This window comes from Dermacentor albipictus, chromosome 7 (genome assembly GCF_038994185.2).
Source record: "Dermacentor albipictus isolate Rhodes 1998 colony chromosome 7, USDA_Dalb.pri_finalv2, whole genome shotgun sequence".
NCBI lineage: Eukaryota > Metazoa > Arthropoda > Arachnida > Ixodida > Ixodidae > Dermacentor > Dermacentor albipictus.
In genome coordinates, this window is record NC_091827.1 from 19,376,987 (window position 1) to 19,389,256 (window position 12,270).

The 12,270-nt window shown below is 43.4% G+C and overlaps 1 protein-coding gene across 1 annotated transcript in view; it reads right to left on the reverse strand.

Annotated features, from left to right (window-relative positions):
- Window positions 1–12,270, reverse strand: part of bsf (bicoid stability factor) — a 69,386-nt gene that overhangs the window by 1,721 nt on the left and 55,395 nt on the right. Inside the window, exons 28-30 of the mRNA XM_065424749.2 lie at window positions 8,551–8,619; window positions 5,865–5,961; window positions 3,927–4,075 (exon numbers count right to left, since the gene is read on the reverse strand). Of these exons, the coding sequence (XP_065280821.2) occupies window positions 3,927–4,075; window positions 5,865–5,961; window positions 8,551–8,619 (315 nt within the window). The remainder of the gene's footprint in view (window positions 1–3,926; window positions 4,076–5,864; window positions 5,962–8,550; window positions 8,620–12,270) is intronic.

Here is a 12,270-nt window from a genome sequence, read left to right on the forward strand (position 1 = left end):
TGAGCGCATTATAGAACATTTAACCTCACCTCTGCATGTCACTTGTAAATGAGATGCGTATGTGCTACGCACATGCCTCGAAAATAATGAACTGAACCATTATTGCGCGAGGCGGGTTGTCTCACTTTCATTTGACTCGCTTTCGTACATTAGAAATGCGAAGATACGATGGAATATACAAATGTGAAGATACAGCTTGATACAGGGCAGAAAATTGTCACTGGAAACAATGTTCACTGCGCATATGCACAAAACCTCGCAACAAGATATTTAAATATACGCATAAGTCACCAATAAATCTACGCACCTAAGAAAAAGTCCCTATACATAATGCGTCAAACAGGGCAAATAAGCAGGTTCCGCAACCACAGATACAAAGATCACAGCACCCCCCCCCCTCCCTCCACTCCCAAGACAAAGCGTGCGACGGAAGGCGGCGCGCTTCCACCCCGATTTTCTCCCTTGCGCACACAAGACAGCCACCATCATCGGCTCACCCCCTCCCCTTCCCCCCTGCACGTTTTCACTCGCACATAGAGCATGCGGCGCGCGCTCACGATGGTATCGCCCTTGGCCGTTATTTATACGGAACATGAGGGCAACGACAGAAATGCGCCTGGATTCTTCATAGAGCTGATATCGCAATAATAATATAGTATCCGGCAACTGAAGCGTCCCGTCGCCCATTACTTTCCGCAAAAGAAGTAACAAAATCGAACTTTCGCCATGCTAAAATTCGCTGCGCCGCAACAATGTCTTCTTTTTTTGTGGGTGCGCGGGGCGGCGAAATAGAATAACGCAAATGAAAGCATGTTGGCTACAATCGAATGCCTACTTTGGGCACCTAGTGTGGCTACCGAAGGAATATCGAAGAAAACGTGTGACGCTTGGTCCACAGAAAACCATACGCGTACTGCTCGGTATCCTACACCGGCAAGACAAAATTTTCCGGAGAGGTTGCGCTCAAGCGAACGCGTTGCAATCAATCGAGTCCCCGCAGTGCTGGCGGCGAGCGACTATGCATTGTTTCTTTTTCTCATCTGCTAGCCAGAAAGCGTCCAAAACTCTGCCAGGCGAAAATGCAGTCGGCCAGAGAAAAACAAACGCGCATCCAAGTGCGACCCGCGGTTATCGATGCAGCACGAGAAAAACGCATGTGCTCTGGCTGGATCGGCAGCCCGCGGGTTGCGAGAAAAAAAAGAAAAGAAAAAGAAATGAGAAGGAGGCTCAATATATCCTCGCGAATAAAAGTCTAGGTAGAAAAATGAATAAGAACTTAGTTACAATGGTGGCTTTAGTGTCTTGACATGGATGCTTTGGCGCAGGTGAAAAAAAAAATGTTTATATTCTTTTCTGTGACCTGACGGCACAAATGAACCACCACAACGCTTTGTCTCATCGGATTTCGCTGCGTGCTTTGTCAACTTATCTGATAGTATGTTGATTTGGCTTGTCTCGTTGTATGGCCCGATGTACGACTTTAGAAAAGTCGGTGCACCTTTGGCGACAAATGTTTACAACAGCATTAAACGCAAGAAGTTCCGGAATTGAAAATCTAAAGCACGACTTTGAAAATGTCCATGGACCTTTCCCATCAAAATGTTATGAGAACTTTATACCCACAACGTCTCAGAATTGAAATCCAAGCGCTCCGTAGATTCCGCGGCCTCCGCGAGATGCCGAGACGAGCCCGCTCGCCTTCAAAACGCCCTTGAAATTTTGTGCCCGGTGGGGCTCGATCCTTGCGTTACGATATGTGACTCCCGATGCATGGGCGTTGCCCCGAAATCAAGCCCGATTTAGCAATGTTTAGCGTGAATTAAGGACATTCTAGACAAAATCGAGCATGATTTCCAGTGCCGGGAGTTGTTTTGGTCGGCGGCACATGACAGCACGAAAAAATTTCGGGGGGGGGGGGGGCTGAAGCCCCATAAGCCCCCCCCCTTGGCTACGCCCCTGCATGGAGGGCAATATTCACTGGCTCTCACGGGCTGCTCCGTCTCATGCCAAATGGTGAATGCTTGCGGAACTTCGAAATACTGACATGCATACATTCTTTTTCTGGACTGTTTCTCACCAGCTAACCACTGCTACCAAGCTTTTCTTCGGCGCAAGATGCGTCTTCATGTATCGAAACTTTTTTGAATCTTGTCTTCGACGCTACAGCGAAGAATCTTGTCTAATCAGATTGCGTGTGCAAAGTGAAAAGTGCTGTACATTCTGGCACATATGTGAGCACCAGCGACTATGCTGGAATGTACAATGAGTCATGTATGAATGGCCGGCACATTTGACTTGTAGATCAAAGTTAGATGACGGACTGTGTTAACCACTCTCGTAGTGCTCCGAGTGCTGCTTGTTTTGCCGGGCACAGTTCGTCCAATAAAGAGTTAAATTTTTGACTTGGAATTTTGGCAGTTCTATTTTGTACCATCACTACAAAGTGACAATATCAGACTTGGCCGAATTGGTACATCCACAAAAACAGATAATGCGTCCAAATTAAAAGGTTTGGCAAGCTACAGTGTTTGAGCTAAATTTGACACTTTTCATTTGTGCTGCCAGCTTCTGCAATGAACTGATTTCTTTATTTTTTTCATTTACAAGAAATATGAAGGCACAGAAAATATCATTAATCTTTTTTACACACTTTCAAATTTCCAATATTATGCGTTGCATGCTACAGTTTCTACCACGTCTCGTTAAAATGTTCTCGCGCTCAAACAAAGGCACTTGCTGAATAAACAAGCTTGGTTTCAATATAACGTTGTGTTTCTGGTATTATATATAATATTTCCTTGAAATAAAGAGGAATTGACCCCCCCTCTACTTCCCCCCTTGTGATTGTCCTTATCTGAATGCAAGGAGCAATAAATGCCCTTCTACTTGTTTGTACTACCATGTTGCTGTGTTTTCTTGCCCAGAAAATATCAGGCTTACAAGGCCAACCTTAAAGGGTTTACCATAAACGTCGTGGTACAGATGACTAGAGAGAGAGAGGTTTGAGGAAGTAAGCACATTGATACCCTCCCTCAGTAAGATATCTTAATACTCAATTCTGATGCACTCTGTCTTTCCGAAAAAAATTTATGAATAAATGACATGCTTGTTACATTCAAGTGCAAATGAAAACTGCATTAACATAAAAAATTTCCGTTATCCCATCCAATACATGCATCACTGCAGCTGTCAAAGCTGCAGTAGCTTTAGGCCCACTCCACAAGTTTCCTTGGCTACTGCGGTCTGCAAGACATTTAAGAAATGTGCCCCTTCAAATGCAATCATAGATAGTGCATAGATATTAACTGTGATAAGGCAGCTTCCGACACTGATAGCGAGCAACACCCAGTCCACTGTGGCTCAGATTCAATATTTCTTTTTTCCATATGAGAATAAAATAAGCATCACTATCTCTCTCTCTTGCCATGAAAAACTGGCCAGTGGATAATCAATGGCACTACATTTATCATTTCAGCTGTGAAAATTGAATGTGTGTTAGTTGAAGTATAATAAGCTTATGTCAGGCAACAATAAAAAAAAATTGTACAGGTACCTAGGGGAGTGGCGAAAAGGCAAAAAAGTGCGACAAGGTGCCAATTCAATTCACCCCCAAAATGACACAATGCACAAAGACACACAAAAAAGAGATAGTTACAGGTACTAAGACGTAGGCACTTACAGCAACACTTCGGTACATAAAATAGGCGGAAAACAAAAATCATTACATTTAGAAGAAAATACACAAGTGAACTAGAGGCCACAAAATATAACGCAGGTAAATAACTGTTCATGTAAAGTCCTTCACTTGTCAAAACTTTCAGTGGTGGACACGTTTTACGAAAGGCGCCACACTCATTCAAATGCATGCCTCAGGTTTCAAGGAATGGCGTTTCAGGGAGGGGGGAACCAACTGAGGCCTAACATACCTGCTGCCGTGACTGAGGCACCTGGAACGGCACAGGCTTGCCGGCGGCCTCCAAGGCATCCCGCAGCGTAACCAATGCCCATGGGGATATGCTCGACTCGTCGGCCGCCTGCAGCAGCTTGAGGGCCTCATCCACGCTACCCTGCAACGCTGATATACACAGACACATAGAGTTTGTTGAAATTTTGGTGTGAGGAGTGCAAGGTACACCATGACGGTGCAAATTCACATTCTGCCGAAACGTAAATTCTGGCAGAAGCACCTGAATTTCTTCTGGCACAAGCGCCTCGTGGCACTTGTGCCACAAGACTTGCAAAGAAAGTGAATCTTTACGCTACGTTCTGATGAATGCCCTTTCAAGTGATGTAGCATGTTGCTCACAACCGGAGGCCATGCTGTCAGTTGAACACTGTAAGCCCTCTTATTGCAATAATCTGTAATATTGCACCTAAAATCATAACATAACATAGGAAAATTAACTGTTATGTTTAATTGAAATGTAGGAATAATAATAAACAAGGGGAAATAAAAGTGGATAAAATGAACAATTGGTTGATCCCTCTTTCAGAGGAATTGGTCCACAAAATGAAAGTAAAACATGCATTCTAGGAGGCAGTGGCAACTTCGCTATACATTGACAAATACAAGTCCCATAAATATGCAGTCTTTTAATAATTACAATTTTGCTAGAAGGGTGAAGCAATCATGGCGATAGCAAGCACTCGAGAGCTGTGCTGCCATGCAGCATAAACACAATTCCGGAGGCTACCAGGCATCGCAGGCATATTCGACCTTATGGCGAGCGCGTATGCGGCGTAACTGCATCATTAGAGCATTGCGCGCATCCACCCATACACATGTTCAAAATTGAGCGGCTGCAGTTCCACTAAGCGGTGACCATTTACGTTCAAAAAAGTGTGAGGAATGCCGATGCCCAGGCACTGATATATTTACTACTTCCATGCACTACAATATTTACTACTCTTATAAATATCCAGGCTGCTGGCCATCTCTTCTACAAAATTATTCAGTGATGAAACAAATTATACCTATATATCCTCATTGGAACATATACACGTCATCAAGGGCACAATTCTTTTAATAAAGCAAACCTTCCTATTAGGCAGGCACAAAATGGCAAAGTATGACTGCAAGACACTTCCAAGCACTGCAATCTTAACTACTTTCATAGGTGTCCAAGCTGCCAGCCAAGCTGTCTACAAAATTACTCAGTGATAAAGCAAATGATACCTAAATATCCTCACTGAAACAAATATATCTCATAAAGAGCACATTTCCGTTAACAAATTGAACCTTCCTATCCTTTCTATGCCTATTTTCTTAACCATAAGGTAGGCATAAAATGGCAAAGCATCGTCATCTCATGGATTTGTGTGATGGTGGTTTCGTGATGCATGTACATGGCACATATTTTCTATAGAGCTTTACATAAAACACATTTCATGCTAAACTAAAGAAACTAAAACAACTTGCCACATGTGGGCGCTGAACACACATCTTTCGCATTATGGGTGCCACGCTCTACTAATTAGGCTACTGCAGCAGCCATCTTACCACTCACTTTCCTGAATATTTGGGTACATTTACAAGATCAGTCCTAGAAGTGCTAGTTAGCGCCTGTCAGTAGCCATGGCAGTGGACGTGGAAGATCCCGTTAACTGCAAGCGTCATGCGGATCATATTACTACAAAATGTGCGCGGTTAAAGGATGGGAATGTTAAAAGTAGGATGTGGGTTCGGCTCGGCTACCACTTGAGGGCAGGTTGTCTACTCATCTTGAAATCTGGGAAAGAATACTTCACTAGACTAAACTAAGCCAGTGCTGGTTTTTAGCTATCCAAAAGACAAAACGATCAGCGTGCAAGGCCACATCTTTCAAGCCTGCCACCAACAGGGAAGCGCTGTACAGATCACTCACCGAGAACACGGATCAAATTGCTCTGTGCAACGGCCTGGCTCCTTGGGGAGCTGCCATGAGCAGCCAATGTATCTGCCAGGTAGCGAGCCATGCGTTCCTGAAACACAAAGGAGCTCAACGCCGTGCTATGCAATATCGGAGCACACAGAAAGGTTGCAGCTGACAACGAAGCCTTACGATTGCATTTAAAAGGTAAAGTTTAAAAGAAAATAGCAGTGTTGCATGCTACACTAATACTTTTTTACCAGCCATGCTGTGAACATAGAAATTTTGAAGTTTCCGATTTGACCTGCTTCAGGAACTTGCGTGAATAAACTTGCTAGAAGCAGGGACCACTCAGTGACTCTGGCAAGAGTGAGGAGCAAAAGTACTTTACAAGTAGAATACACCTTTAGGAAAGCCAGACAAGCCATTTGTAAATTTGAAGAAGAAGCCCGAATCTGCAAACTTTGCAGAAACTTCGAAAAGTTGGCAGGTATGCTACTGGGCACTTCAAGAGCAGACAACCTCACTACCATTTATTGACATGTTTTTCTAAACCCATGCCCGCTGTGAAATAAAATCTATTCAATCAAAATAAATTTAATTAGATCAGCTTTTGTCCAGCTGCACCTTAAGCACGATTTACGAATTGTCCTGAAACGTGCGAACCTGCCGTGACGGCTTAGTGGCTATGATGTGGTGCTGCTAAGTACAAAGCCACGAGATCAAATCCCGGCCGCAGTGGTCACATTTCGATGGGTGCGAAACGTAAAAAAAAAAACGCTCGCATACCGTGCAATGGGTGCATGCTAAAGAACCCCAGATGGTAAAAATTAATCCAAAGTACCACACTCCGGCGTGCCTCGTAATTGGATCATGGTTTTGGCATGTAAAACCCCAGAATATAATTGAAATTTTTTGAAAAAGTGCTTGACATGAGATCACTGAGATCACATGAGTCTCATGAGATCACTAAAGTCCTTATGTCTATTACCTAGCAGCGCACAAGTACACAAGTTTCAAAAACAAACTAAGCACTGGCATTCTGTACTCTTTCACAATATTTAAGCAGCCCAGCCAAGGTTACAAGCCTTTGCACGGCATTCGAACTTGGATGTTTTCCATTGTACAGTTCTTCAGAGTGCATGTGATATACTGTAATGACCTCCTCTTAACTCTTTCTTCAGCATGAATAAAAGGCTCTCCTTTAATGCTTCGGTGATGACATTTTATTGACTAATATTGTTATGGAAATAAAACAGGTTTAAATATATTTACAGCATATTTACAAAGCATTCGCTGGCATAAAAGATGGAGGCCAGTGTACACAACATTAGGAAGCGTCGAAGCCTTCTCTACTGTCTTAAGCTTTCTCTGTGGATGCGCTTGGTAACAATATATACACCATAGTTACAACAAAACGTATACGTCAATATAAAGCTAAAAAAATGCAATTTCCAAATATCTAATTTTTGAATAAACTTATGGCAAGATATGTCATATAAATTGTGAAAAAATGTTTGCTGAGAAGTATAGAAATTTTTTTAGAATGTTATGCTAACTTAAGTACTCATATTGTGATGCAGCAGTTATCCCGACGTTTATTACGCGTCGGAGATGCGGCGAACCGACCATGCCCAAAGCACGGATCACACAAGAGCGAGCCCCACAAGCGATGATGAAGAAGAACGCCATATGAACCCCACATGTTGATGATCATGTACAGATGACAAAGTGTAGCTTATAAATGCCCACAATATTTCTACTTATATTGCCCACAGAGCGTGAAAGTTTCAGTGTTCTAGCTCATAATGGACTTGAATTACAAGAGTTTTGTGCTTAAGAGGAAGGTTTAGCTCGGGTGCTCCTATCTAAATACATGTAAAAGGAGAATTCGTTTTTCACGGCAACCACTCCATCGAACTTGACGATGTTTGTTGCATTTAAAAGAAAAACTTAAAATCTAGTGACTGTTCATTTCTAATTTTTGATCTATTGTCAAATATTTTACTAAAAATTGGCAAAAATCACACATTTTCAGAAACAGAAACTATAAAGTTTACAACTTCGTAACTCAGCAATGAAAAATGACATCACAGTTCTGTGAATTGCATATAATAGCACATCTAAAGCTGACAAAATTGATATGTTACACATGAATCCCAAAAAATTTAGTCATATGAAAATACAGCTTTTGCGGAACCTCTGTAAACAACCTAACAAATTCATGTAATAGTATATAAATTGACACACTGAATTTGTCTGCTTTTATTAATCTAATGAAAGCCATTTACAGAATTTCGCTACCTGTTCTTGATGGAAAGCTATTAATTTGTAAACTTTGTGCTTCCATTTTTTTTAATTTTCATATTTTTGAAAATTCTTTCAACAAAATTCAGGACCTAAATCCAAAATCTGCTTCCAACAGTCACTAGAATTCAACTTTCTCTCTCAAATGCAACAAACTTCATTAAAACTGGGCCAAGGGTTATCGCAGAAAAGCGTTTTTGTGTTTTACATGTACTTGAATAGACCTTGAATGTACTTGAATAGACAGGTCTAATTGGAAGTGCTTCAAGATGAACGCTACATATTTTGAAACTTGTTGCTTAAAGGAGTGTTCTTGCTTCTGAGGCACTGCCTCAGGCATGTACAATTGTGCACACAAAGCTTGAATGGGATAAAGTGGTGGACGAGTTCTCACATCTTTTTTGTCCCTGGACTCGTGCATCACTGGCACAAACAGGAGCTGTGGACCCAGCTGTGGAAACTCCTGCGAGAAACGCAACAACCAGCAGACTCTAGTTTCAGCAAGGAATCTCTGCATTTCAGCAGCTATGGCTGGCATGCACCACACAGTGAAATCGTCGCAGTTCATGATTTATTTTATTAAATCAACCATAAATTGTCATGATTTGACTGTAGTAAGTTAATTGCTTTATTGCTCTTTCGATTTTCTTCTTGGTCGGCAGTTGGGGGCCACGGATTGGTGGCTGGAGGTTAGTGATCAACACATCGGGCTTGTGCACTCGAAACTCAAACTCTTTGGCACATTCATCGTCGGATGCCAACTACATAGCTCTCCAAGATGCCCTTGCTGTCCACCTACGCTAATGCTATACCGGGTGTCCCAGCTAACTTGAACCAAGGGTTTAAAAATGAAATATTGGGGTCAGGAGAGTGAAACTACCTGCATATTGGTGACAGGCATTTGGCGCACCACAGGAAATTTTTTGTATTGCAATTACTTAACTAGTAATTAAGATAATTTTTTTAAAATTTTTAATATTGACTTTAGACACTAAGTGTGATTCGCAAAGTTGGAGAGCACTTTCAGAAACCCCCATTCCATTATTCGCCATAAAGAAAACCTTACGTGTACCTCTTTTTTCGAGCTCGAAAGAAAGCTCGCGAAATACAAAAAAAACCACGTGACGAGCGCATTCGCGCGCCGCGATCGTGCTGCTCTCAACCGTGCTTTCAGTGAACGAAATCAGCTCCGGTATTCATTCGGCGGCCCCGTTTCAGAGGCAGGCCGATATCTTGGTGGTGGTTTCTTCGGCCGTGTCAGCCAGTTCGCGCGTGACGGTGTAAATTGCAGCGAGTGCGCTGCGCTTTGCAGTCGCGATAAAGACTGCCAAGCTCGAAGTTTTCAAATGAGAGGAGTTTTATTTGCCAGTTGCAAAGAAAATAAAAGTGGCGGTTTATGGCTTGGCTGTGCGGCGATGACAGCCGTGGCATGCGGTTGTCCTGACTCCATTTCATTTCGGTTTCTTACCAATTATAAAAAGTGCTCGAATAGGTCACCTTGTGCGACGATACAGCTCTGGCATCTTGTAACCAAATCAGCCGTTGCATTTCGTATGACAGCCTCAGGCATGTTTAAACAGACTTCCGTTATTTTGTCTTTAAGGTCTTGCGGTGTGGAAGTTGGTGTGCTGTACACCTTGTCCTTGATATGACCCCACAAAAAGTAGTCCAGAGGTGTCATATCAGGAGACCTGGCTGGCCAGTTCACGGGACCTAGTCGTCCTATCCATTTCTGCGGGAACGCTGCGTCGAGCCAGGTCCGAGCCTTGGCGCTGCTGTGCGCGGGGGCGCCATCGTGTTGAAACCACACATTTGTGGCCCTGGCGAGCGGTAGATCCGAAAGGAAGTCGTCAACGGGTCCTCTGAGGATATCATTGGTGTAGCGATCTGCTGTCAGCGTCTGGTCGAAAAACACAGGCCCGATCAAACTACCGTCGAAAAGTCCACACCAAACACTAAATGACCACTGGTACTGGTGCTGCGTCTGTAAAACCCAGTAGGGATTTGAATCGCTCCAGTAATGAGCATTGTGCAGGTTCACCTGTGAATTGCGCGAAAAACTAGCTTCGTCACTCCATATCACTTTGTTCAAAAAATCCGGGTCGTCCTGCATCTTTATCAGAATCCAATTAGCAAAATCGGTCCTGTTTTGGAAGTCCCGTGGCAACAGATTTTGATGAAGCTGTACGTGGTACGGATGCAGGCGGTGTTTGCGCAGTATTCGCCAAACTGATGACCTGGAGACTCCGGTATCCTCGCTCACGCTGCGCACGCTTGCTTGGGGTTCCAGAGCGAACAGCGATAAAATATGCGTCTCGAAGTCCTCGTCAAAAACAGGTGCTCTGTGTCGTGTGGACGTAAAACTGCCCATCCGTCGCAGCGTCTCGAAGGCACGCAGGATCGTTACTGAACTTGGCCGCCTGCCTGGGTGCCATTGTTGCATAAGGTCTGCAGCGCGCCTTCTGTTCCCATGACATGCACCTAGAGCCAGAACCATGTCTGCTTTCTCTTCATTTGTAAACGGCATGTCTGCAGTGCTAGTAATCACTACACCAAAGATTCAGTCTCGCATGAGAGTGGCATAAGAAGAGCACACGACAAACTGTGCTTCACCGCTGCTTCCAGCTTTCAAAATCCTCATTAGGAAACTGCAACACACAGCCGCCAACACCTCGCGGCGAAACATTATTCCCTGTATTTCTCTTTTGCTTCTGAGTGACAAAGCAGACTCGCCATCTCAGTATCTTATCAGATTGGGACTAAGTCGTCGTCGCCGGGTGCCAACTAGCTGACGCGGACGAAAAACCCCCGCCAAGATATCGGCCTGCCGCTGCAACGGGGCCGCCGAATGAATACCGGAGCTGATTTCGTTCACTGAAAGCACGGTTGAGAGCAGCACGATCGCGGCGCGCAAATGCGCTCGTCACGTGGTTTTTTTTGTATTTCGCGGGCTTTCTTTCGAGCTCGAAAAAAGAGGTACACGTAAGGTTTTCTTTATGGCGAATAATGGAATGGGGGTTTCTGAAAGTGCTCTCCAACTTTGCGAATCACACTTAGTGTCTAAAGTCAATATTAAAAATTTTAAAAAAATTATCTTAATTACTAGTTAAGTAATTGCGATACAAAAAATTTCCTGTGGTGCGCCAAATGCCTGTCACCAATATGCAGGTAGTTTCACTCTCCTGACCCCAATATTTCATTTTTAAACCCTTGGTTCAAGTTAGCTGGGACACCCGGTATATGTGCAGGTTAATGGCTCTGTTATCTGCAGAATAACCTAATGAAACAACAAAAAACAACAAATGCAACATAAATATTCTCACTGCAGCAAATATATGCTATTTGCTTACATTAACATCATCATCAATGGTATCTGCACAATCTTTACATATTTATCCATGATACCCTCAGGGCCAGAGGCATTATGGATAGGAGCAGTTACAAAATCACAACAAAGTACAAAACTGCAGCAAGTGACAATGATAAGCTACTAATTGCTAGGTTCAAATAAATAAAACCAATCAGAAAATTTTAATTGGCTGACCATATACCGAATCAATTGTAAAGCTTCTTAATTCAGGTGGAACTTCTGCACAATTCAAATCGACAGTATCTGGAAATGATCTAGCCGGTCACACATAGCGACGGTGTAAGCTGCATGCACATAAATATGCGTGTGCATCTCTAATTGAAGATTAGTGGGCAGTTGGCGTCCATGCTATACCGTATTTACTCGCATAATGATCGCACTTTTTTGTCAGAAAAAATTGACGCAAATTCAGGGGTGCGATCATTACGCGAGTTAAATTTCCCGCGAAAAAAAAATTTTTTCGTCCCGCGTTTGCTGCGGAATGCGGGTGCGGTACACCAAAACAAAAATGGCGGCCGGTGGAGCAAGCCAAACGCGCCGAACGCGATCTTTTTTTTTTTCTTCTTCTCGTGAGTACATTACGTGCATTGAAACAGTTTCTTCCGTGTCAGTGATGAATAATATCGTTAATATCAGCAAGTTTGCGGCAATAACGTAGCCATGTCCACTTTGAGGGGACAGAAACAGATGGGCGCGCTTAGCTGCCAGTGACAGAAACCCATGGCCGGCGTGCTGCGGAAACTG